This window comes from Chiloscyllium plagiosum, chromosome 25 (genome assembly GCF_004010195.1).
Source record: "Chiloscyllium plagiosum isolate BGI_BamShark_2017 chromosome 25, ASM401019v2, whole genome shotgun sequence".
Lineage (NCBI taxonomy): Eukaryota > Metazoa > Chordata > Chondrichthyes > Orectolobiformes > Hemiscylliidae > Chiloscyllium > Chiloscyllium plagiosum.
This window is the reverse complement of record NC_057734.1, coordinates 25206649-25233456: the sequence shown is the minus strand read 5'-3', so window position 1 is coordinate 25233456 and position 26808 is coordinate 25206649. Positions and strand designations below refer to the sequence as shown.

At 39.5% G+C, this 26808-nt stretch overlaps 1 protein-coding gene across 14 annotated transcripts in view; it reads left to right on the top strand.

Moving 5' to 3' along the window:
* LOC122562672 (lysine-specific demethylase 2B) overlaps positions 1-26808 on the top strand; it is a 218332-nt gene that overhangs the window by 175140 nt on the left and 16384 nt on the right. For 8 of the 14 annotated variants that reach the window (XM_043715715.1, XM_043715727.1, XM_043715720.1 and 5 more), the window contains 6 exons: positions 1628-1852; positions 9105-9263; positions 11131-11217; positions 16112-16384; positions 18097-18135; positions 22046-22725. In XM_043715715.1, coding sequence (XP_043571650.1) covers positions 1628-1852; positions 9105-9263; positions 11131-11217; positions 16112-16384; positions 18097-18135; positions 22046-22725 — 1463 coding nt within the window. The remainder of the gene's footprint in view (positions 1-1627; positions 1853-9104; positions 9264-11130; positions 11218-16111; positions 16385-18096; positions 18136-22045; positions 22726-26808) is intronic. The other 6 variants (XM_043715718.1, XM_043715722.1, XM_043715717.1 and 3 more) reach the window with 4 other exon arrangements.

Below are 26808 nucleotides of genomic sequence, written 5' to 3'. Positions count from 1 at the left end.
TATACAATGAACAGAAGAGCCTTGGGAAAAGTTGATGGGCAGAGAGATATGGGAGTGTAGGTCCATTGTACCCTGGAGGTTGCTGCACAGGTGGATAGAGTGGTCAAGAAGGCCATTCTAACCAGTAGAGGGTTTACCCCTCCTTTCCATAGACTTCCTTGGAGCCATACTGGGTCAAATATTACCTTGAGGGCAAGGGCACACATCCTTATCTCCCCTCTAGAGTTTAGCTCTTTTGTTCACGTTTGGAGCAAGGTGGTAATAAGGTCAGATCATTGGTGAAACTGAAATGGAGTGTCAGGGATCAGTTATTTCTGAGGAAGTGCATGCTAAATAGCACTATTAACACCCCCTTCCATCAATTAGCTAGATTGGATTTGTACTGCTTTGTGTGGACAGGACACAACAGTTTTCCACATTGCCAGGTAGATGCTGCTATTGCTTTACAGGAACAGCTTGGTTCCGGACATGTCTAATTCTTGAATACAAATCTGTTGGGACTGTTCATTGCTAGAATGTACAGTCACATTTATCCATGAGTGGACTCTCTTCCCATTCCCATGCAACCACTTCCCAAAATTCCCAAAGGATTTATACCACCTGTAGGGACAAGTGCAGCTTCCACATTGTATATGGCAGCACCAGATTCTTGTTGATGCTTTCACCCACATTGAACCAGCTCCATGCTCTCAAGTTGCTTTTTGGTGCAAAAGACTAGGCAGGAAATTGTATGCGATTAGAACTGACACAGGAAGTCTGTTATGATGTCAGGAAATGCGCACCAGTTATAGTATGGGTTTTATTATGCTGACAGATGAGCATTTGAGGAGGAAAGTAATGACGACTAATGTCATTTATGTATGAGGCTGTGCCAGGGACCTCATCTGTGTGAGGGAATGTATTGATTCAGTTTATTTGCTAACTCTCATAATGTGTATCCACTTGAGGTGAGTTATTCGCAGAGGCTGTGTTAATTATTTCTCCAAAATGTCAACAGTAGAAATTTGCAATGGCAGTTTTGTGATTAATTTCTGACTTTTTGACTTCAAACAACTTCTAAGGAGAAAGCAAGAAGCAACTACAAGGAGCAAGTTGCTTTTAATCCAATTCAGTTAATCCCATTGCCTAGTTCCTTGATGTGGTTGTGCTGGAAATCTCTAATATTTGCTGCATTGTTTATATAAATAAAGTCTGAGGGAGTCCAAATTCCTTTAAAACATTCATATTTACAATTAATCTAACTTGTGATATTGATAATATGTTTATCATATTATAAAACTACTGAGTATTATTGCTAGTCTTGAAAGAGATGTACAGTAACCAGGGAGTGGCCTGTTGGTACATCTTTCACATAATGAAGCACTTATGCAGTACTGACTACTTGGTGCTGGGATATAGATTTAGCCAACTTTTGTGAATTAGCATACTGATTTGTCTTTTTGCCCTTATGGTATATCCTTTCCCATGACTATGCTATGAATACGGACATCTGTACAGCCATTTAAAGAACAAGGAAATGCTCATTGCCTTATACTAAATTTTGGTACTTGTTTAAAATCTGCGAAACAGAAATGTTTGAACAAACTGGGGTAATTTAGATTCTGCTTTTTTATTAAATGTTTTACAGCATAGAGCAGTAGGAAGGCCAAAAGGAAAGCTTGGAACTTCTGCAGCTGTGAAGCTTGCTGCGAACAGGGCTACAGCTGGAGCGCGCAGGAGGAGAACAAGGTGTCGAAAATGCGAGGCATGCCGAAGAACAGAATGTGGGGAGTGCCATTTCTGCAAGGACATGAAGAAGTTTGGAGGACCAGGGAGAATGAAGCAGTCCTGTATCATGAGGCAGTGCATTGCTGTAAGTTATGACATGGTGAAATGTTTCAATTTTAACACATTTGTGGGAAAAAGTGGCATGTGTAAAAGGTGATCAAATCTTTTTGGCTATTGCTTTCATACTAGCAAGTCTCTTACAGTTCTTACCAGACCAAAAATGGATTACTGAGTCTTCATAAATTGTTGAAGTGAAAGATTTTAATCACAATAAAATATTGAATGAAGAGATTTTGGACCATTGCAATACATCATCCTTGTGGACTGCTAGCATTTCACTCCAGATCAGTTATAGAGTAATAGTCATACAGCACGGAAACAGATCCTTTGGTCCAACCAGTCCATTTCAAATATAATCCAAAACTAAACTAGTTCCACCTGCCTACTCCTGACCCATACCTCTCCGAACCTTCCCTATTCATGTACCTATCCAAATGCCGTTTAAATGTAATTGTATCCATATTCACCGATTCCTCAGGAAGTTCATTCCACGAGCAAACCACCCACTGTGAAAAGAATTTGCCCCTCGTGTCATTTCAAAATCTCTCCCCTTTCACCTTAAAAGTATGTCCCCAAGTCTTGAACTTCTCCATCCTTTTCCCCTTCACTCTATCTATGCCTCGCATTATTTTGTAAACTTCTATCAGGTCGTCTCTCAACTTCTTACACTCGAGTGAGAAAAAAGTCCCAGCCTTTCTTTTGTACCTCAAACCTTCCATACCCGGCAACATCCTGCTAAATCTCTTCTGAACTCTCCAGCTTGATAATATCCTTCCTGTAACTGGGGGGGCAACCAGAACTGGACACAGTATTCCAGAAGAGGCCTTACCAATGTTGTGTACAACCTCAATATGACTTCCCAACTCCTTTACTCAAAGGACTGAGCAAGGAAGGCTAGCGTGCCAAATGCCTTTTTAACCACCAGTGATTGAACTGCAGAAGTGTGGGTTTCAAAGTATCAACTGAGACACAGTAAAATTATAGGTGCAGTATCTGATCATCCATCCTCTTGACCAAAACTTAGGAGCAGCACACATAAATATTCTAATTCAGCTGGTTATGGATTGTTAACTATTCTTCAAGTTTAAAAGAAACCAGGCAGCAAAAGAATGTGTGCTCATTATTGTAAACGGCGAATGGTTCAAATGAATTTGCAGGTATCCAGTCAACTTCAGAGTATGTTTTTTAACAAAAGGGAGAACCAACATTTGGTGGTCATTTTAAGCTGAGTTAATTCGTTTCTTTTAGAATGATGAAAGAATCTACATAACTGCTTTTAACATCAGGCAAGAAAAGCAGGCAACATTCCTGATTTTACTAAAAAACTGCAGGTGTAAATATTGAATAGATTTGGCCATAATGCTCCTCTGTTCAGTAGCTGGCTGACTCTGTCAAAATTAATATGTTAATTTATAGTCACTTGACTGAGTGCTGGAAAATATCTGATGTTCTGGAACTTTATTGGAAGGTAATCCAGGTTGTGTAGAAGTGGGATGGCAATGTGGTTGAGAGTGAATTTGCACTGCAAGATTGAGGAGAGAAATGCATACCTGCAAGTGCCATAAATGCAAGGGGCATTCTTTGGGAGGACCTGCAGTAACTTGCCCTCCTTGCCTGTTCTTTTTCCTGTCCCATACCCAAAATGTTCATACCCTCAGATATTTCTTCACGTAGTATACTTTGGAGAGCAGGGTCGTCATATTACCTTACTCCATATCCAAAGAAACAAAAACACTGTAATTTCTTAATGAGTCACTGATTCCATGGTGGAATGGTAAAGGTACATCCGGAATGCTGTAACGGCCAGAGTTGCAGGATTTTGACCCAATGACAATGAAGGAACGGTAGCAAAGTTCCAATTCAGGATGATAATATGACTTGGAAGAGAGCGTGAGGTGATTTGTGATTTCTGTGTTTGTCCTTCTAGGTGGTAGAGGTCACAGCTTTGCTCAGTTTTATATGTTTTGGATTTAAAACTAGCGAATGATTCATATTTACAGTTTTTGCCAGCAGAAATAAAAATGCATTTTTAAATTATGAAAATTATTGGAATTAATTTAGTCAGTGTTGTATGCAAATTGCTATTAGTGTCAAGAGTTAAGAAAAGACTGCTGGTGACAAACACAGCAATGAATAGGTGGATTGGATGTTTCTCTGCTGCTATGCAGCCATTTCCTACTTAGTTTTTCACTCATCAGTGAGTGAGCTGCTTGGAAGGCATTAAAGCTCGGGATTAATAAGCACAATAGTCAGCAGTTAACTTCTTGTTGATAAAGTCACATTGGACGAGGCATTTTTCAAGTAAAGCGGCCTAGCTTTGATCTTGATCTTAATTTCATCCAGTCTCAATGGCACTATGAGCTCAATAATAGGTCACCTAGATTTTAAAAAAAGCCTTTTGATGTTAAATCCATGATATTGCTTTATAGTTTTAGGCTTCAGGTACTTCAATCAAGTTGCACTTTTCCCACCTGTTGATCAACCTGTTATTCATTTCTTAGGGAGCATTTAGCTGCAGTAAACCTTTTTCATGCATTGTTCACACAAGTGCGGTTCCAACATAAGTCACTCAAAAATCACCATGAGAAAGTCCAAGTTAATTTCACCATTCCCCTGCTGTCCTATAGGAAATGCTATAGTTAAGTTAGTGTTCATGTTACATCTTTAACATATATCCCCATATTTTGTTGAATATAATTTACTTCCCCTTTCTCTACTTTAATTTTTCTCTTCATACTTACATTCCATAATAATGCTATTCCAGATGTCATGTCTCTTGAGGTTGTTCACTAGAAAGCGAGCCCCGCTACTCTTGGCTTCTTCATAAAAATGCAAGATGTTATCAAAGTATGCAAATTTCCTCAATATACTTGCATTTATATCCAGGTTAACCGAAAGCAGAGACCAGGGCTTCATTACAAGAATGATTATTTATTATGGATAAATAGATTATAGCTACAGATGAATAACTATGGACTGTTGACACATAAAACACTACCACTTAAAACTGACCTCATTATACACTTCCCCTGCGCACACTTAGACACATTGATATTGTGGGTGGAGGGAAAACCTGGGAAACTGTTCAATGGTTCCTGACCCCAGGGATTGCTGACATGATCTTTTTGGCTTACCAGTACTTAATGTTCCTTGCACTTTCTTCTCCAGAGATTTTCAGTTGCTTACAGGAGTCAAATAATAACTAGAATCATAGAATCCCTACAGTATGGAAGCAGGCCGTTCAGCCCATCGAATCCTAACTAACCCTCCATAGACTGGTTCATAACTTGTAAAATTTCTGACTTTTTGGTCAAATGCAACATCTTGTAGCATTTGGTGATGCAACTTGCCCTGTTTAGATACCATTTTCAGTTCTCACTTCCTGCACTGCAAAAACTAGATAGTGCAAGTTCCTGACAGGTAAAACAGAGTGGATACCTGGTGGCAACAGCTCATCAAGTGCCCATCTTGGCCAGCATTCTGCTATCCTACTTCTTTCTGCATGTTCCATGGTCACCATCATCATGGACCTTTTATCCACATAAATCCACATCGATAAACTACCATTGTCACCATGTTTGCTTTTGGACGAACCCAGCCACCACTTCACACTGTCAAGCTCTGTACTCAGGAGCTGACCTACTACCACCAGTTTGTCTTGAAAGCAGTGGTAGTTGGCAGCTTGTGATGGTGCAGTGCACTGAAGAGTAAGTGGTTCATTCATACAGGGGGTTGAATACGCTTCTCTAACACACCATGTAACATCAATATCTGAGCTGTCAAATTTCAAATTTGCCGGCTGTTAACATGGTAAACCCACTGCATTGCTCAATCATTTTATCATTTGTGAAAGTCAAAACTGAAGAGTCCTCAGTGAGGTTAAGCGGGGTTTACAGTCAATTGGGGGTGATACCACCACAGTTGGTCATCACTGAAGGAATTGGTCACAATAGTGGCAAGCTTGTCTGCCTCCCTGGGCATGGGTTCACTCGCAGTTTGGTTGCAAAATTATCGAAGTGAAAGCTCACATGAGGAAATTCACCCTGGACCATAGCAGACCAGATGCTGTGAAACTCACTCAACACCACACCACAAATAGATAAATCTATCCCTGTTTACAGGGATATCTTAGGCTGTTTCCTTCTTAAAGACAATGTAATGTAAGGTAATGTGAATTGCATGGAGAAAGTGAGGACTGCAGATGCTGGAGATCAGAGTCAAAGGTGAGGTACTGGAAAAGCAGAGCAGATCAGGAAGCATCCAAGGAGCAGGAGCGTTGATGTTTCAGGCATAAATCCTTCATGAGGAATGTGAATTACATGGACCTTGTATCAAGGGTAAAACATTGAGACCGTAATGCTCTGTTATCTTTAAAATTCAAAACACAACTCTTTACAACAGCATTTTCAACACTTGCCTAAGAATTTAAAACTATATTCATCTTGCACCTTCTTCCCACTAAAACTATAAAACCATCTCTCGACAGTCAAGGCACTGAAATCAGATTATTGGCAAAATTCAGAGCACGTCACATGAGCTCCTTTAATTTATCATAAATTTCAGACACTTTTCAAAAGCAGTCTTACATCTCCAAGGTTTATAAGATTGTATATTTTGAAAGTTTGAGAGTCGGTGGAAATTGGGGGAAATTTTCTGCTAGCTGGAATCGTATCTTGCGCAAAGGAAGATGGCTGTGGTTACTGCAGATCAGTCAGTTCAGCCTCATCTTGGCAGGAGTTCCTTAAGCCAGTGTCCTAGGCCTAACCATCTTCATCAATGACCTTAACTTCCTCATAAGGTCAAAGTAGTGATGTCGCTGATGGTTACGCAATGTGCAGCACTCCTCAGAAACTGAATCAATCTGTACTAAACGTATTTATTTGTAATGCTGATTCATGATTGTAGAATTCCCCCTCTATCGGCAGTAAAGGTTGCCTTTTACCAATGGCCTGCAGGAGTTCAAGAAGGCAGCTCACCAGCGCCTTGTTAAGGGCAATTAGGGATGGACAATAAATGCTTGTCAACCAGTGAAGCACACATCCCTTGAATGTATTCTTTTAAAAAAAACTGATCAAATGTTTGAAATACATCTTTGGACTGTTTTGGGCATTCGTTGTAGCAGATCCATTGACAGATTTGCTGAATTGTAATGATTGTGTAATCCAGATTAGTGAGAACTATTTGCTGGGTATTGGGGAGAAAAAAGGAGAATATGACTAAGCATATAGCTCTTACAACGAGTCAGCTCAAGCACCGTGGAGCAAATGACTATCTGTGTGCTGTATGATTCTTTGTTGAAACTATAATGTGTGATTTGATCTTTCTTCGATGCCTCGATGGTCTCCGACTATGCATTTTGAACTAAATTGAATGGAAGTAAATGTACACAAAAGCAACTACTCCCCAATAATAATGTCTTGACCCTCTGAGCTCTAGTAAGTAGGCTCAATGCAGGCTGAGAACTTGTACGAATCTGCAATTAAATGAGCCTCAGGAAATTGCATGAGGCTGGCCATGTGCAGTCTTGGCAACTGCAAAGGTAGCTGTTCTTTGATTCCACCCTTGAACTAAAGCCTATATTTTTATGTGCTTATTCTAATTTGTATTTTTTATGCTATCATGTATTTACACTGCATGGAAACAACAGCCAGAAAATCTGTCCATCCTGTTAACTTCTAATTGTTTAACTTGGTTAATCTACAGTGTTTGCTAAATAGAAATTTGTGGTTAAGTAGGATAAGTAGAATTGATGTTTCTTCCTGACCTACTATACTGTCATGTTCCCTTGAAGAAAATATTAAATCAGATTCACAATTACCTTAAACATTGCTGGCACCATTTAATTCAATAACTAAACAAAAGTACAAAGTTGGGGTTAGTTCTGTTATTTGATGTTTGAAGCAGTTTCAATTGTCTAACTAAAAAGTATTTGCTTTAACCGGTCTTGGGTATGCTGTACATTGAGAAACTTGCAGAATAATCCTGCCAAAACTTTATTGCTTGTTGTAATAGAGAGCGATTGAAGCAAGTCATGTAGCTGCATTTAAGATGCAATTAAATAAACATGAGAGGAAGGGAATAGAGGGTTAGGATGATAGATGAAGAAAGAACTGAGGGAGACTCAAATGGAAAATAAACCCCAATGAAGATTGACTGAAATACATGGCCTTTTTCTAAATATTCTGCACAGTCCTGTTTCTGTGCTATACATTCTATGTAATCCAGTGTCAGAGCATTGAGTTAACATAGTCTTAGGAAAATTAATGTTGCTTGTATTGAAACCAAAGTGATAGCTAAGGTAAGATATTGCATCACCAAGCGCTCATGGATTTCCATATTACCTGGTGCTAAAGGAATATTATGGAGTACAGGCGATTTTGTATTGCTCTTGCTTTACTGTTGTTTCAGAGAGCAACCTCCTGCTCTTTTTATTTTAGAATTACACGTTTATAAAATATCTTTATTGATAAAATATCTTGATTGCAGAAAAAGTGAAATGACAAGTAAATGCAGTAAGGGTAGAACTAATAGAAGTGAGCTGTGTTAGTCAAACAGGTTTTGAATTGCTTTTTGTAGACAGATAATTGATGAAGTGGAGGACTGAAGACTGCAATTGATAAACAAATGAAAGTAATGGTTAATGCAGAGCTAGAAATGTAGAAGGTATATGATAACAAAGATCTGAATGAAGTTGTAGGTGTAAGATGGCATAGAGTTGTGGACATGTTTGAATTCAAATCTCTTATTTACAATGTGTTGGCAAGCAGGAAGTAATGGAAGTTGGCAAATACAGGCTTGATAGAATAGTGGGATAGCATTGATAGCTCTATAAGCTGCGACACTGGATTGGCATTTTATGGACCACTCAACTTAATCCTATTTGGAACTGAGTGCACTAAGAAGAAGGAGAACTTTGAGTGGTGTAAATGAGGTTTTGTTGGAATATCTATGTTTATTATTCAAGAGCAAATACATTAAATACTGAGACATATAGTGTTTTGTAAATTGAAAAAAAAAAGCAATACACTGGAAGAAATGAAATTAGGTGAGGGAGATTTTTTTCTCAGAATGACTTTGGAATGGCCACAGATTCAAAATTTAAGGCAGTATGCAAAAGTGATTCAAACCACAGTCGTGTATTCGGACAAATAACTGGAATAGTTAAATACAGTTCTACAAAGATAATGCTAATATGGACTAGGAATAACTGCTGTGGGTTATGATGGCATGTTGAAGTATCATAGATGGCAGTTTTATGGTGTCTGTTTTCTCCATAGCCGGTCCTGCCACATACAGCAGTCTGTCTCATTTGTGGAGAAGCAGGAAAGGAGGACACTGTGGAAGAAGAGGAGGAAAAGTTCAATTTTATGCTGATGGAATGCTCAATTTGTAATGAAATTGTGCATCCTGGCTGCTTAAAGGTAAAGCAGTTAAAGGTAATTCTTTCCCTTCATTTTTTAAAAGTACTGACCATTGCTGGAATACTTTTTTTAATATTTAAGCTGATTTCCAGCAGGTCATCAAATAGTTCTAAAGGAAAATTGGAGGAAAGTGTCATAAAAAGTGCGTATTGTCATCAGTGTGAAATAGAAGTCCATAGATGTATAAATATAAATAAATCTCCTTAGTGTATTGTCACTAAAGTGGGTGTTTTGTTAGTAATTAGTTTGTGATAAAACCTTATAACAGCTACTTACCTTGATATAGCACATTTAATGTAGACATTTATCCCAATGTCCATTGTCTTGGGTTTTTCTTAAACCTTATCTTTATCAATATATTTTGTTAGACTCCAGGGATACTGTGAAGCAGTGTGAGAACTGCAAGATTAAACCTAAAACACTGTTCTATCATGATTTATACTTACAGGTGCTTCTGCTATAACACAATTGACAAATTTAGGACACTTTCTAAAGCACAAACTTTTAAAAGTATGAGTTGGCTGTAATTCGATTATATCGCCAGCGCTTTAAGCGCAGTTTCTAAAGCGCTGTTTTTCTATAATACGGGGTTGCACACAAACAAGAATTGCATTATAGAAGAACTACCTGTATTTGTAATTACTTAAACATTCATATTATGAAATTATTTAAAGTTATAGCTTTATTGTTTTGTAAAAGTGACAAAATATTTTTCACCTTTCAGTAAAACTTGGAGTTATCAGTTTATGTCCACAATTCAGTAGTGCAGCTGAGTGGTAGCAGATTAACCAGTCTCCACTAAGCCACTTAACATGAAAATAGAGGCAATTAATTAAAATTTGCTTGACGTCTCAGTTCTGGTCACCATTGTATTTCTGAGCACACCTTTAAAGTACATTTCAGCTATAAATGTTTCACATTTCCCAGTGAACTTGATTGTTACTCAGTCAAAATCCTGTAACTTTCTGTGTGACAGCAACATTTGGCTGTATAAGTAATTTTCTGGAATCGATAAGAGTGATCTGGACTTTATGATACTGACTCCGTCCCCCCCGATGAAGGGCTTATGCCCAGCATCAACTCTCCTGCTCCTCAGATGCTACCTGACCTGCTGCACTTTGCCAGCGCTACACCTTTCGACTCTGACTCTCCAGCATCTGCAGTCCTCACTTTCTCTCCTTCCCCCACACCTACTGAAGTAATTAATTCAAAGTTGATTATTAAAAAGCTGTGAAGTAAGAGGCTCTCCAGCAAGATTTATGTGCACCATGTGAGATGGAAACACTTGTCTTCTATGCCTCGAACAGTAAACATTTCAGAAATATTGCGACTGTGAAATTAGTGCACTCTACCAATCTGAATGAGTGCAGTGCTGTAGCTTAAACCTGACTTCCAACACAATATTTTTGACTATAAAGAGCTGGATTGAGCACATGTTGTTACTGCTGAAAATTTGCCGTGATTTAAAGTTAGAGGAAATCTACACCTTTATACTGTTTACCCTGCCTTGTTTGAAATAAGGGACACATTCCATATGTGCCAATAGTGCAAAACAATATGGCTGATGACTGTAGTTCATGATTTGAAATATGTGCTATAATCAGAAATATTTTATTTACAGTGCTCTTGTTTATAAAGATTTTGCTAATTGTTTTCCATCTTTTTTTTTTGTTTCTTCCCATTCCAAAACCTTGAAAAGTTCTGGAAAAAAGCAATCCGATTAACATGATCTTCATATAATATCAATGTACAAAACTCCTTATCAATTGTTAATTGTATTTTTAGTAAGAAATATTATTTTGTTCATCTGTGCTGCTGAAGAATTAGCAATTATCACAATTGACTTTTATTAATGACGTGAACTTCCTGCACTTGTTACTAGGTACAGGATGGTGATGGAGTTGTCAACGAAGAGCTTCCAAACTGCTGGGAATGTCCAAAGTGTAACCATGAGGGAAAGACAGGGAAAGTAAGTTTAATTAGAGTTTTCTGCCCGGCCTGTTATGACTGTAATTTAGTGAGTGGATTATTGTAGCCAGATCCTCATTTACTTTCAGCAGCTGTCACTTGATAATGACGAGGATTTGGAACTAAGGCTGATTCCTTCCCACTGCCTTAAATGGAATAATGGAAGACTGATCAGTGGCTTAACAAGAAGCCTAACTCGACCAGACTAATTATTCAAACTGTAGCTTAGATTGTTTCTTGATAAGCTGCAATAGCACGTGGTTATGTTTACAAAAGAGCATTTGAGGGAAGCACCCTTCACGTAGGGAAATATATTTTGAACGGTTTCATTTTTTTTACAAATTAACAGTTCTTTATATCTTAGCAGATAACTGACAGAAATTTCAATCAACATTAGCATGAAACAACTGATCCCCATCAAGTTTTATAGCTTTTTCTGAGGGAATCCTACATCAAATTTTACATGATATGATTCAACCAAGTTTTCAAATTTTATTTAAATGCTTTAGCAAATAACTTTATTTCATTTATGTACGCTCATAGATTGTTAATATTTAAATTTGACACTTATTTTTCTGCAATATTTGGTACATGATGGTGACTGTATGCTGGTGTCATAATGCATTATGGAATGTGGTGCATGACCGAGTTCCCTTGGGTTCAGGAGTCGGTTGCCCAGCTTGGTCTGGCCACAGGGTAAAATGCCTCAGAAACAAAGGTGATGAATAAATCTGTTTACAGGACAGCCTGTGTGTGTGAAATTCACTGCTGTTTGTTTTGGAGTGAGCTAAAGATCTGGACTCTGATTCTGTTTCAGCTAAATTGTGTGTGTTCTTTGGCACCTTATTGTTCTTAATCATGTGTGTCTAACTCATGCATTCTGTGAATACTTGCTGTGTCAGTCACTAGTTGACAGTAACTAGCTTAGCAAACAGAATGGAATTTGTACATATATTGAAGCTAAAGCAATGCATTATTTTGGCCACAAAATACACAATGAAATAAATCCAACAAGTTGATTGCCTGAGGATTGTGTGAATACGTAGACTTCCTTTCTTTCTGGGATAGTTTGTGCCAAATGACGTTTTTTAAGAAGTATTTTTAATAAGGGTAGATTTGCAACAGGAATATATTTTTATTAATTGGCTGTGTTTTCAGGAGATTACTGAGTTACTTAGTTTTTGAGGTATCAGTAGGGAACAGCGAAGAACCAATTAATAATCCCTTGAATAATTCGATCAATCATCTGTTTTTATTGCACAATGTCAGGGATTTTGGGGTTTGCATATCATGTTCTACCAATTTTTCGGTGAAAATGAACAAACAGTTGTTCTAGTTACAAAATGCAAAAGGGATTGCTATTTTTCTTAAGTAGGGCTATCATTTTGCAATAACCAAATAAATCAAGTCCCATTCTTATTGTGTGGGCTTTCATTGATGCTTTTGGATTGCATTCTGCATTTCTGCCTGCTTTTTCAAAATTTACCATCAGTGTCCTTGACTTTAGTTTTAGAAGGGCATTTTGAAATTCTTCCTTGCATAGTGATAATGTCATTGTGGGGTCATAAATAGGGGATTGTTCACATTGGAAACTGACTAACTGGAAGAAGTAGGATAATTATAATTAGTTTTAATAAGCTGAAAACTGAAGCTGAATTCATTAATGTAATTTCCCCACAAATCATTGCTCTCATACCTAATTGTTCAGTCTTTTTGGAAAGCGGCAGATGTATTTACATTTTGGCAAATACAGTAGTTGTTATACAATGCAGCATGCATTTGGTACTCCCAAGTCCAGCCCAGAGACTATAAGAGTGTGTTACCATTTATATGGAGCAAAAGAGCCCCAGTTATTGAATTTGTGAACTTTGTTGCAAGTCGAGGAAAAAAAGTGTTTGAAGAGGTTGTAGTCTGGACTTCAAAGACGATGTGCCCAGAATATGAAAGTGAATAATAAATCAGCACAGCCTGTTTAATTGTCTAATGATGTGATCTAAAAACATTGTTCCCTAATAACAATGTTTTGTATTGCATTTCCTTCAGTCCTGACCATCATAATTCTCAAGTAGGAGACTGACAATAGTTTTCTGATTTGGATCGCTATGATATGGAGTTGGGTTTCGTGGAACAAAAAATCATTCATGGTGATACAGGTTGTTCTGCTATAATGTGCGTTGCATTAACACGATTGACGGATTGGGGACACTTTCTACAGCACAAGCATTTAAAATGTGTGTTGGTTGTAACTCCATTACATTGTCAACACTTTAAGCGTTGTTTCTAAAGTGCGATTTTTCTATAATGAGGCGTTACACAAGAACGCAACCATCCTGTTATAGATGAGCCACCTGTATCTGCCAAAAGATCCAGAAGAACCATGTAATGCTAACCTTGGCTCTGCCATTGAGAAAACACAGTGAGGTTGGCAAAAATTGATTCGGCTTTTCAATTTCAATCCAGTCCATTTTCCACACAATGTTGTAAAAGGCCTTAATCACTGTAATTAGAAATATATTTAAATGCATTTCAGCTGTTCTGTCATTTCCATCCATTATATCAATGTGTACCATAGCATTGAGCAAATAGTCCACAATCTAAAGTGAATCAATGAGATATGGTGGACACTCCCAACAAAACTAGTCAGCTCTAAAAATAAAATAGAGAAGCTGTGGAAGGTTAAAACCAGAACAATTACAACTTGTTGGACATGCTCACATTGGCATCATTTTATTATGCAGTTATCAGAACTGGAAAATTTGCATTTTGTAACGACAAAATCTGTCATTACTGTAGTCCAAACAGAGTGAATGATCTGTCATTTGATCTAATCATGCATTTTTAGCTGATTCCTGATTAGGATCTCAGAATGATTATTGCATATACACCTCTCTTTAGTTTTGTAAAATAGAAACTTACAATGAAATGCATTAATATGTGAATTATCATTCAATACTGATTTTTTTTTGCACAAAGCACAATAGATAGTATTCCTACATTCATTGTGCCACTAAATGAAAGAACAAATTTGAATTATGAAAAGGCAAACAAGATGTCTGATTGTACAATTATGTACATCATTGCGACATGGGAGGAGACCGTTTGGTGTGCCGAGTCTATGCCAGCTGTCTGTAAAGTAATCCAGTCAGCCCCACCTTCCACTGTATCCCATTGCCCTCCTCATAAGAAAATCCTTCTATGCCCAGGGTCAATTTAATGAACCTTCGTTAGACTGCCACATCATTAGCAGTATATCATTCTGCAATAAGTGGGCCAAAGCCCTTCACAGCATTTTAGCTATGGTGTAACTAGTATCTTGTATAATTCTAGCAATACTTCACTATTTTTATACTCCATTTTCTTTAAAATAGAAACCAATGTTCCATTTGTCTGCTGTTTACCCTCTAAGCTGAGATGTTTGCTTTTTGTGATTCGTGCACTAGGACTCCCAAACTCTCTGCTGCAGTTTTCTATAGTGTTTCTTCATGTAATAACATTTGGCTCCTCTATTCATCCTGCCAAAGTATGTAACCTCACATTTCACGTAATATTCCATCTGCCAAGTTTTTTGCCCAATTAACTTTTCTTTATCTCTCTGTAGATTGTCATCCTGGTCACTTGCCTTCCCATCTATTTTGTGTCATTTGCAAACTTGTATTCACTTTCTTCATTCAATACAATATATACTGTAGATAATTGCGGGCCCTAGCACTGATCCTTACAGCAGTCCACTAGTTACAGGTTGCTATTCTGAGAATGACCCCATATCCCAACTCTCTATCTTCACTTAGCTAATTGTTTATCTATGCTAATATGCTACCCCAGCACCATGAGCTGTTATTAAGGAACATTATGTGTGGTGCCTCATGGCACATCCTTTGGATATCCAAAGACATTACGCCTAGTGGCTCCCCTTCATGGAGTCCAACTTGTCCATACCAACCAAGTTTCCCAAGCTATCTGTCCTCATTTAGCACCCCAGTCCAGGAATGCTTCAATTGTAAAATGTTTCCTCCTTGATTTCACATCCTTTCATGGTCTCATCCTGTTGCAGTTAAGTAATCGTTTATAGCCTACAACCCGTGTGGGCTTGTTGGGCCGAAGGGCCTGTTTCCACACTCTAATCTAATCTAACCTAATCTAATCTAATCTAATCTCTGTGCACATTTAATTGCAACCTCTTCCCATCATGAATTTATTCTGCCACTGGTGGCTCTGTGTCTTCAGCTTCCAAGGATCCAATTTCTGAAATTCCTGCTGCCAAACTCACCTCTGAGTCTTCACTCTTGTGCCTGTCACTAGGCCACAGGAAGTTAATCTGTCCCTGACCATGCTCTAATGTTGTTACAACATATTCAATTTGTACTGATCTCCCCTTCTTCAGGTCTCGTTACAACTTGTCAACCTTGTATTGATTCCTCCTTCCTCAAAACAAGTCTCCAAGTCTTGGGACTCTGAATACCCCTCCCCATTCCATTTTTCTAGCTATACATTAACCTACCTTCTCTAACTGCTCCTTTATTATCTACCATGTGACATTGGGTATGATCCAGATGTCCTGCTGTTCTACCTTTTCTCAGGCTTCAGGACCTCCAATTTTTTCCTTCCTGTGTCCGTCCTTCCTTTCCAACATAAGTTACAACTTCTGGTGTTTACCTTCTCCTTCAGATCGAGACTCACTTTTGAAATGTATACATTCTATGAAGAATCTGCACTTATATGTATATGCAGATACTCAAGATATATAACATATAATAGTTTTAAAAAAATCATTTTAACTCCTATTAATTTCTACTTGTATGAAGTGTGATGAGCAGAGCAAGGTATTAAGCATAAACATTACAATGAAGCCCTAAGACATGAGATATAAAGTTGTATTTGTGTTTTTTCTTCTTCTGGTCTATAAGCAGAAAAGAGGGCCAGGGTTTAAGTATGCCTCCAACCTCCCGGGTTCACTATTGAAGGAGCAGAGGCAGAACAGAGAACACAAGGACTCTGCAGAAACAACAAAGAAAAAGGGAGACAGAGAGGAAAATTCCAAACGGAGGTCAGAGGAACATCCCAAGAAACGACCTGAAGAATCTGTTCCAAGAAGGAAATCTGAGGATGGGCTTGTGATGCGGAAGCGGAGAATTACTGATAGAAATTCTGAGCCAATTGCCAAAAAAAAGGTGCAACAAATAAAAGTTATACAACTGATTAGTGCAGATTCATTTACAAAGGATTTTAAAAAAATTAAATATGCCATTATTAAATAATCCTAATAGGCTTGAGCATAGATTTAATATTGTATATGGTTTTTTAAAAAATAGGGTTTACATTATAAGAAAAATTCAGAACTATTTCAAATAATATTTATTACTTTCAAAATTTGTGAGAAGCTTTTCAGTGAATAGTGGAGTAATTTCTGGTTCATTATGATCAGTAGTGATGAATTTTAGCTTCCCCCATTCATTGCCCCTCTCTACCATCCCTGCTCATCAGCATAACAAAGAAAACAGTTAATAATCACAATGCATATGCAGATACAGTCTACATTACGCCCATGATTATTGGTCTAAAAAGGTAAATACATTCTTCCGTCTTCAGATTAAAAATAAATCTCATATCATCTTGTGGCATAAACCGTGGGATTCATTCTTCCTTCAACGACTGACATCAAACCCTGTTTCTGACCCCAATTTATCCTTTTCTGTAAACCTCCACTGCAGGCTCCAGTAGAGTACTCCACTGTTCAAACTTTGATATGGTTCACTTGTTATGTTGCATATTCTGCTTCAATTTAATGCATATTCCAGGTATACATTTGAGGAAAGTAAATGTGCTACGTGGGGGAAGCATCAAAGCTGAGACCTCACTCACTACCCATGCTGTGCTCTTCTAAGAAGTCGATATTCTGATTTTTGATGCCATAACCTAGCAATGCTGAAAAAAAAAAGATAATTTTCTGACTTTTGCACCAGTCAACTCCACGTTGAAGATTAAATGTTGGAATTTACTGCTCTGTATGACTCATAATTAATTTATAGCTGTGCCAAGCAATTGGGGAAGATGAAATATGGAGCAATTGTTTAGTGATGAACACTCCAATAATATGCGTAACTTTCTAAATTCTTTTCTATTTTAAAGTCTAATTTCAAACCAACAATTGGAATATATGTGCCATAATGGCGAAACATTCTTCCTGTCTTTATTAAAAAAATGCCTAATCTGCAATGTATGTTTAGTGATTATACTACAATCTTTAGATTAGATTAGATTACTTACAGTGTGGAAACAGGCCCTTCGGCTCTTCAAGTCCACACCGACCCGCCGAAGCGCAACCCACCCATACCCCTACCTTTACCGCTTACCTAACACTACGGGCAATTTAGCATGGCCAATTCACCTGACCTGCACATCTTTGGACTGTGGGAGGAAACCGGAGCACCCGGAGGAAACCCACGCAGACACGGGGAGAATGTGCAAACTCCACACAGTCAGTCGCCTGAGGCGGGAATTGAACCCGGGTCTCAGGTGCTGTGAGGCAGCAGTGCTAACCACTGTGCCACCGTGCCGCAACTTTAAGTTGCTGTTTTACAAAATATTCAATCAAATCTATAATTATCACTATTATAAAACCTGTTATTAAGAAGTCATTTGCAGAATATCCATGTCAAATATTAGTGAGCAAGTCCCTACCATGTTGGCAGGGAAACTGAGTAACTGAAAGACATTCACTCTGATTTAAGCAAATGACTGAATTGCTGAGAGCTGAAATAAACAGATTTTGGAAAAAGAACTTAAACACATATTTCTTACCAAAAAGACTTTGCTGCTTTGGATAATAGATCAAAATGACCTCTGCCATGACACTGACTCTGTCTGCCTTCTTTTGTTGCAGTTTAAAATTGGAAAGGAAGAGAAACTGTTGAGGAAGAAGGTATTTGATTTAAATTTTTAGAACATTTTCTCAAATTTCAAAGCCTTTTAAAATACGCTACTTTGCTCCTGTAACAGCTCAGTGCTCATTTGGAGCTTGGAATAGAGCAGCTAATACTGATTGTGATGAGTGGGAGCCCTGTGCCATCGATTGAATTCACTGTGAAACTCAACTCTCAAGGAGGTTTAATGCATTTCGTATTTGCGTGATGTGCATGTGCTAAGACTAACGAAACTAGGTTCATTTTACTTCAAGAAATTTCAAGGGAGATTTAGTTCAAGAGTTCAAAATTCTGATGGGTTCTAAAAGCCTCGCTAAGAGAGACTACTTCCACTAGATGAGCCAGATTACAGATAATTAACAAAAATAATTTTTATTCTATTCTGCAAAGTTACAGGCAGATGATGGCCCAGTGGTATTATCACTAGACTATTAATCCAGAAGCTCAGTTAATGTTCTGGGGACCTGGGTTCAAATCCTGCCACAGCAGATGGTAGAATTTGAATTCAGTTTAAAAAGAAATCTGGAATTAAGGATCTACTGAACACTTATGAAATCATTGTTGATTATCGGGAAAACCCCTCTCGCTAACTCATGTCCTTCAGGGAAGGAAATCTACTATCCTCACCTGGCTTGGCCTACATGTGACTCCAGACCCACAGCAATACGATTAACTCTCAGTTGCCCTCTGAAATTGCCTAGCAAGTCACTCAGTTGTATTAATTGCTACAAAATCTCCATGAAGAAATGAAATTAGATGGGCCACCTGGCTTGACCCAGGCACTGGGACAAACAACCCTGTCAGCCCTGCAAATTCGTCCTTAACCAATACCTGGGGTTAATGCCAAAATTGGGAGCGTGTGTCATACTCACGGAGCCATATCTTACAGACAATGTCCTAGATGCTACCATTCCCATCCCTGGATATGTCCTGTCTCAACAGCAGGACAGACCCAGCAAAGTTGGTGGCACAGTGATATACAGTCTGGAGGGGGTTGCCCTGGGAATCCTCAACGTTAACCCTTGGCCTCGTGAAATCTCATGCCTTTAGGTTAAACGTGGGCAAGGAAATGTCCTCCTGCTGATACCATGTATTGTCCTCCCTCGGCTGATGAATGTGTAATCCTCCATGTTGAACAACACTTGAAGCACTGAGGGTGCAAAATATACTCCTTGGGTATTTTCAGTGTCCATCTCCAATGGAGGGATCAATGATCAGGGATTTTTCCGCTAATCTCTTCTAAACCATCTGCCTTAAACCTATGTCCCTAATCATTGATCCCTCTACTACCGATGAAGCTGGTTGGGTCCTAAAGGATATAGTTACTAGATTGGGTCTGGAGCAATTGCTGAGGGAATTGGCAAGAGGGAAACTCATACTTGACCTCATCCAGCTGCAAATGCATTTGATCATGACAGTATTGGTAAGCATGACCACGAATGAATATATAGAAAAAGTTTTGATTTGGAATGCACTACTTTAAAAGATGATGCAAGCAGGTCAAATGGCAATTTTTAGAAATAGATAGGCTATATATTTGAAAATTAAAGTAATTGTCAGGAAATGGGGAAAGATCATGGGAGTGAGACTAATTGAATAGCACTTTGAATGAATAGCAGTCAAATATCAGCAGAGATGCCTAACTTGCATGCCCATGACCAAAATCATCATTCTCCACAGTCTTTGGCTAGCCTAATTATACATTCCAAACCTTTCCCTGCAGTCCTGTGTTCAATTAATTCTGGATAGATGAGAAATGAAACTTGGGATCCTCTGCTTTTTAAGCTACGTTACCATTTGCACATATTCCATTTTTCTTGTCTTTAATCTACAGATTTTTATGCTAGTTTTTTTTCTGTTGAAAAGAACTCTTGTAGAGAGTCACTGCAGCTTTTGATTTAAATTGTCTTGCTTCAAGTAAGACATTTATTGCATACCCTCAGTTTTTCTCAGAGTCATCATGTACTCAGATACAAAGTGATTGGTTCCCTTCTCTGAAGGATGATAGCAGGAGGTTTTGACAACAGTCTAGGAGCTTTCAGATACAAGCCTCTATTACCAGACTTCCTGAGCACAGTTTACTCAATGATTTTCCTGTGGTGTGTATTTGAATTCCTGACGTATATACACCACCATAAGCACAAAGTTACAATATCCTACACTCTTCTATATTCTATTCTGGCCCCAAATTCGATATGTTAGGATAAGATGAGCAACTTCAAACTTTTACTCATTGTGTATCTATTTTTTTAACATTGTGTGTAGTGAAGGGTGAAGTACCAGGGAGGATATAACATAGAATCAAAAGTTCTGCAATTTTCAATCTAGAAAATCTACAAATGTTATTTTAAAATACCTTTTTTTGGCAGTCCCCTCACTGTTCTTTGCTTTTCTACAAGATTACGCTAAGTTATGTTGCTCATGTAATGTTTTTTCTAATTTCTAGTGACTGAGGCATCCTGCTGTTTTTTTAGGCATTACTGTGTAGCTTGAGGAGTCATTTTCTTTCCATTTTACGAGCTTGAGTATTAAGATTATTCTCAACAATGGAGTGTTTTTAAGGTGATAAAAATATAAGAATAACGGCTAATAACTGACGTAAACATCCTATTCAATTTAAACTTGAACTTGACCATGGTGTTTTAATGATAAGCTTGCAAATCCGATCACGTTCAACTGCTGCTCAGCATGTCTTTCTACATTGGAACTATTACTCATCGATTGCCCCTAGATTATAAATCTCGCAGCAAATGACAAGAATTCAGCTGCTGTTCATCATTTGTATCTTCCTCCCGAAGAATGTAAAAGTCTATTGCTTTCTTGCAATGAATTTTCTTTTTGGCTTATATGACGATACTATTTTGGAAATAGTTAATTTATGTGCAATATCTTCCATTCATAATTCACAGTAATCATTGGTTTGGATCATTGCTTGGCAGGAGAAGATTAAGTACAGAGGAATCTCGATTATCTGGCATTCAATTTTCCAAATTTCTGATTATCCGGCAAGTTCGCAAGGTCCCAATGCACGGCTAAATTGTTATCTGGCATTCAGTTATCTGGAATTTGAATAACCAAATGAAATACTCCCTACCCGTGTCCTTCGGATAATCGAGGTTCCTCTGTTTATGTATCTAGTTAGACTGTATTTTCAGTTCTCTGTTACAATCTGTTAGCAAACAGTTCCTTCCCTGTCACTGGGTCAAATTCCTGGCACTCACCCCCTAACAGCATAATGGGTATATCTACCCCAAATGCAGTCCTTCCACGAGGCAACTCACCACAATCTTCTCAAGCTCAACCAGGGATGAACAGTAAATGATTTCCCTGTCAGCAAAACACAGCGCACGTGCCCTGATTTACTTTTTTAAAATGTTGCGAAGTTCCAATAACAGAACCATATTGGAACTCATGCCAGGGGTTATTAGAGCTTCACTGAGTTAGAAGGTTGTCAGCTCAAGTTCCACTGTAAGACTTCAGCGCAAGAAAACCAGTGCTGAGGAAGCCTTGTACTGTTGGAGGTGTTGTCTTTCAGATAAACTGCTAAATTGAAACCGAGTCTTCCTCTTCAAATGGATATAAAAGATCTTATGGCACTTTTGGGAGTTGTCCCTTGTGTCTGGCAATATTTATCCCAAAATCAATGTGGCAAAAGCACGTTTATTGCTGTTTTATTGCTGTTTGTTTGTGAGAGTCTGCTGCACACACACAGGCTATCACATATAATAATGCGTACATTTTCCAGTGCTCCATTGGCTATAAAATTGGATGTGTGCTGAGCAAGAAAGCAACAGTAACAATGCAAGCCTGTCTTTTTATATTATTGTGCATAGATGTTTCAGCATGTTACTTGAAATGTTAAGCGCATTAATTTGAATGTTTCATGCACTTCATTTTTCTATTCAATAGAAAAAATCCTTGCAGCCAAGTGAAGATCACCCAACAATTGTCAAAACATTGCGAACTATCAAGCAGGAGCCTGAAGATGATCCACCAGAGACACCTCAGAAAACAAAGGAGAGTGACCAGTCTAGGTCAAGCTCTCCAAGAGCTGGTCCCAGTACTGAAAGTGCAGAGGCCAAAGAAAAGAAAAGTGAGAGGTTTAAAGAGAAACGCAAGAAGCGATTGCACAATAAAGAACTTAGTAAAGAACTAAGCAAAGAACTCAATCAAGAGATTCATAAAACTGAGACCAGCCTGGCAAATGAGAATCATCAACCAATTAAATCTGAAGGAGAGGGTGAAAAAGTAGAGAAGCCTAAACGACTGCCGGCAAGCAGTGAAAGACTTCACAGATTAAGCAAAGGATTAAATGGGACTCCTAGGCTTAGGCATCACCTTACCACGAGCTTGAGGCGGGCTCCCAGGGTTATCACTAGACCCCCACCCTCTGTGTCACCAACTAAGTCCATTCAAATGGAGAGACATGTTGTGCGGCCTCCCCCTGTCAGCCCACCCCCAGACTCTCTGCCCCTTGATGATGGTGAAGACCATGTCATGCAACGAGAAGTGTGGATGGCTGTGTTTGGCTACCTCAGTAGAAAAGATTTATGCATTTGCATGAGAGTCTGTAAAACCTGGAACAGATGGTAAGCATTTTATTTCCTATTGCTGTTCATAAAGTTCTGATGAAGAGTCATATTTGATTCAAAATGTTAACTCTTTCACTTTCCACTTCTTCCAGAGCTGCTGGGTTTTCCAGCATTGTTTGAGTTTGTTTGATTTCCAGAATCTGTAACATTTGCTTATATTTATTTCCTTATTATCTGAAATGCAGGGGAACAAATACTTTGTGCAGAATTTTAGTTATATTTCTCTGCCTTGCAAGTTTATTTCAAGCTGTAAAGTTGCACATTGTAAACCCATTGAAATATTATCTATTATACAATATTTAAAACCCTGATGACTTTCACTGGTCTACCCCATCAATGCTAATTCAGTAATAGTTGGTGTAGACCACTTTCATTTTTCTCCAAAGCGCTTTGGCTGCTTTAATAGATTTTGGATTAATTGAACTTGGACTGAAAGTAGGCAACTAATATATTAGTTGAAGGTGAGGACTACAGATGCTGGTGGTTAGAGTCGAGAGTGTGGTTCTGGAAAAGCAAGCAAGTCAGGCAGCATCCGAGGAGCAGGAGAATCAACGACAGGAATGAGTCAGGGAGCCTTGCGGGTGGAGAGATAAATGGGAGGGGGAGGTCAGGCTGGCGGGAAGGTAATTGAGAGCGCAATAGGTGGATGGAGGTGGGGGTAAAGGTGATAGGTCGGAGGGGAAAGTGGAACGGACAGGTAGGACAGGTCGTGAGGGCGGTGCTGAGCTGGAAGGTTGGAACTGGGATACGGTGGAGGGAGGGGAAATGAGGAAACTAGTGAAATCCACATTGATGCTATGGGGTGGAGGGACCCGAGGTGGAAGATGAGGCATTCTTCCTGCAGGTGTCAGATGGTAAGGTAGTGGCAATGGAGGAGGCCCAGGCCCTGCATGTCCTCGGTGGAATGGGAGGGGGAGTTGTAGTATTCTGCCACAGGGCAGTGGGGTTGATTGGTGCGGGTGTTCTGAAATGTTCTCTGAAGCGCTCTGCGAGAAGGCGTCCTGTCTCCTCAATGTAGAGGAGACCACTTCAGGAGCAACGGATACAATAAATCACACGTGTGGAAGTGCAAGTGAAACTTTGCTGGATGTGGAAGCCTTTGGGGCCTTGGACGGAGGTGAAGAGGGAGGTGTGGGCACAGGTTTTGCAATTCCTGTGGTGGTAAAGGAAGGTGTCGGGAGGGGAGGGTGGGTTGTTGGAGGTGGGGGGAGAGAGTGTGGACCTGATGAGGTAGTCACTGAAGGAATGGTCTTTATGAAAAGCGGAAAGGGATGGGGAGGGTGGTGGGGTCTGTTTGTAGGTGGCAGAAATGGCGGAGGATGATGCGTTGTTACGAAGGTTGGTGGGGTGGAAGGCGAGGATCATGGGGGTTCTCTCCTTGTTGTGGTTGAAGGGATGGGGTTCAAGGGCAGAGGTGCAGCAAGTGGATGAGATACGTTGGAGGGCATTTTCAACCACGTGGGAGGGGCAATTGCGGTCTTTAAAGGAGGCCATCTGGTGTGTTCTATGGTGAAACTGGTCCTCCTGGGAGCAGGTGCGGCAGAGGTGGAGGAATTGGGAATACGGGAGAGCATTTTTACAGGAGGCAGGGTGGAGGAGATGTAATACAAATAACTGTGGGAGTTGGTGGGTTTGCAAAAAATGTCAGTGTTGAGTTGGTCACCATTGTTGGAGATGGAGAGGTCCAGGAGGGGGAGGGAGGTGTCTGAGATGGTCCAGGTGAATTTAAGGTCGGGGTGGAATGTGTTGGTGAAGTTGATGAACTGTTCAACCTCCTCGCGTGAGCACGAGGTGGCGCCGATGCAGTCATCAATGTAGTGGAGGAAGAGGTGGGGAGTGGTGCCGGTGTAACTACTGACTGTTCCACATAGCTGACAAATAGACAGGCATACCTGGGGCCCATGTGGGTGTCCAGGGCTCCCCATTTCATCTGGAGGAAGTGGGAGTATTGGAAGGAGAAATTATTGAGGGTGAGGACCAGTTCAGCCAACTGAATGAGAGTGTCAGTGGAAGGGTACTGGTGGGGACGTTGAGAGAGGAAGAAACGGAGTACTTGGAGGCTTTGTCATGGCAGATGGAGGTGTAGAGGGATTGGATGTCCAGTGTGAAGATGAGGCATTGGGGTCCAAGGAAACTGAAGTCTTGGAGGAGGTGGAGGGTGTGCGTGGTGTCCCCGAACGTATGTGGGGAGTTCCTGGACCACAGTATCGAGGTAGGTGGAGATGAGTTCGGTGGGGCAGGAGCAGGCTGAGACAATGGGTTGGCCGGGGTGGTCAGGCTTGTGGATCTTGGGAAGGCGGTAGAATCAGGCGGTGAGAGGTTCCCGCACTATGAGGTTGGAAACTGAGTGGGAGATCTCCTGAGGTGATGAGGTTGTGTATGGTCGAGGAGATAATGGTTTGGTGATGGGAGGTGAGGTCGTCGGTGAGATCCCGTGCCGTGCGGCTGCAGGACCCCGCGCTGTCCCGCTGATTCAGCTATGGTACAAACCTTTCTCCATGTAAACATTTAGTGTTTCTGTTCTTCCTGCTGATATATATAACCCTATTTCACCTTTTCCCAACATTCTATTTCATCTGCTAAGCAGTTACCCACTTAAGCTATCTATATCACTCTGTATACACTTGTGTCAGCTTGATTACTTGCTTCCTACCTATTTTGTGTCATCTGAAAACTTGGTAATAATACATTCACTTCTGTCATCCAAATCATTACGATATGTTATAAATAATCATGGTCTCTGCACTGATCCTTTTGGTCCTTCTAGTTACAAGTTGCATCTTGAAAATATAGCTTTATCTCAACTCTCTTCTATTAGTTAGTGAATCCTTTAGCCTTGCTAGTGTACTACCCCGAACACCAAAGTCCCTTCTGAAGTAGAATTGTGTGAGGTACCTTATCAAATGCCTTATGGAAATCAAAATATAGTCCATCTACTGGTTCCCTTTTATCTACCCTGCTTGATACCTCCTCAAAGAACTGGAATAAATTCATTAGGTATGATTTCCTCTTCATGTTGCCTTACTAACTCTGCTTTTTAATATTGTTATTCTCTATCATCTATATTATATCTTAGCACAGAGTATATTTGTGAGGAAAAGAAAATAAAGTTGACGATAGTTACGAGAAGTTTTGTTTTAATTTCCACAGTCTTATGCTGTCACCAAATAATGTAACCAGATCAACCTATGTTATTTTATGGTAATTAACATGAAAAAATTCTGTTTAAAAGTTTGTTACTGTACAAAGGGGCATGCTGCCAAGGCTTTTTGTTTCTCACACATCAGTTCAGATTCACAAGAATGGTAACTCTCCAAAGGAATAACAATTTATGCTGCACAAGAAAAGGATCTTGCTTGTTTGGCAAGTCGACTCTGGTCAAAGTGTCACCAATCAATTATTTCCAAGCTTTAGTTTACGTTCTAATCAGGCAAGTCAACTCTGGTTGCAATGTTGGCACAGGAAATGCCCTGGAGTGTTGTCTTCAAATCTTTGCTTCATTGATAAGAGTGAAGTTCCTCGATATTTTATTTTCCTTGTACACCTTCATGGGCTGCATCCCAAGCTCAAATTTGCCTTAGAAATAACAGACTCTAATGAACTGCATTTTCTTGACATGATAGTTGAAAATTCTACGAATGGGTTCTCTACTCCTATCTGCCAAAAGCCTATTGTTACGTGTTAATATACCTGTTGACCATAAGATCATAAGACATAGGAGTGGAAGTAAGGCCATTCGGCCCATCGAGTCCACTCCGCCGTTCAATCATGGCTGATGCGCATTTCAGCTCCACTTACCAGCGTTCTCCCCGTAGCCCTTAATTCCTCTAGACAACAAGAATCTATCAATCTCGGCCTTGAAGACATTTAGCATCCCGGCTTCCACTGCACTCCGTGGCAATGAATTCCACAGGCCCACCACTCTCTGGCTGAAAAAATGTCTCCGCATTTCTGTTCTGAAACGACCCCCTCTAATTCTAAGGCTGTGTCCACAGGTCCTAGTCTCCTCGTCTAACGGAAACAATTGCCTAGCATCCACCTTTTCCAAGCCATGTATTATTTTGTACGCCTCTATTAAGT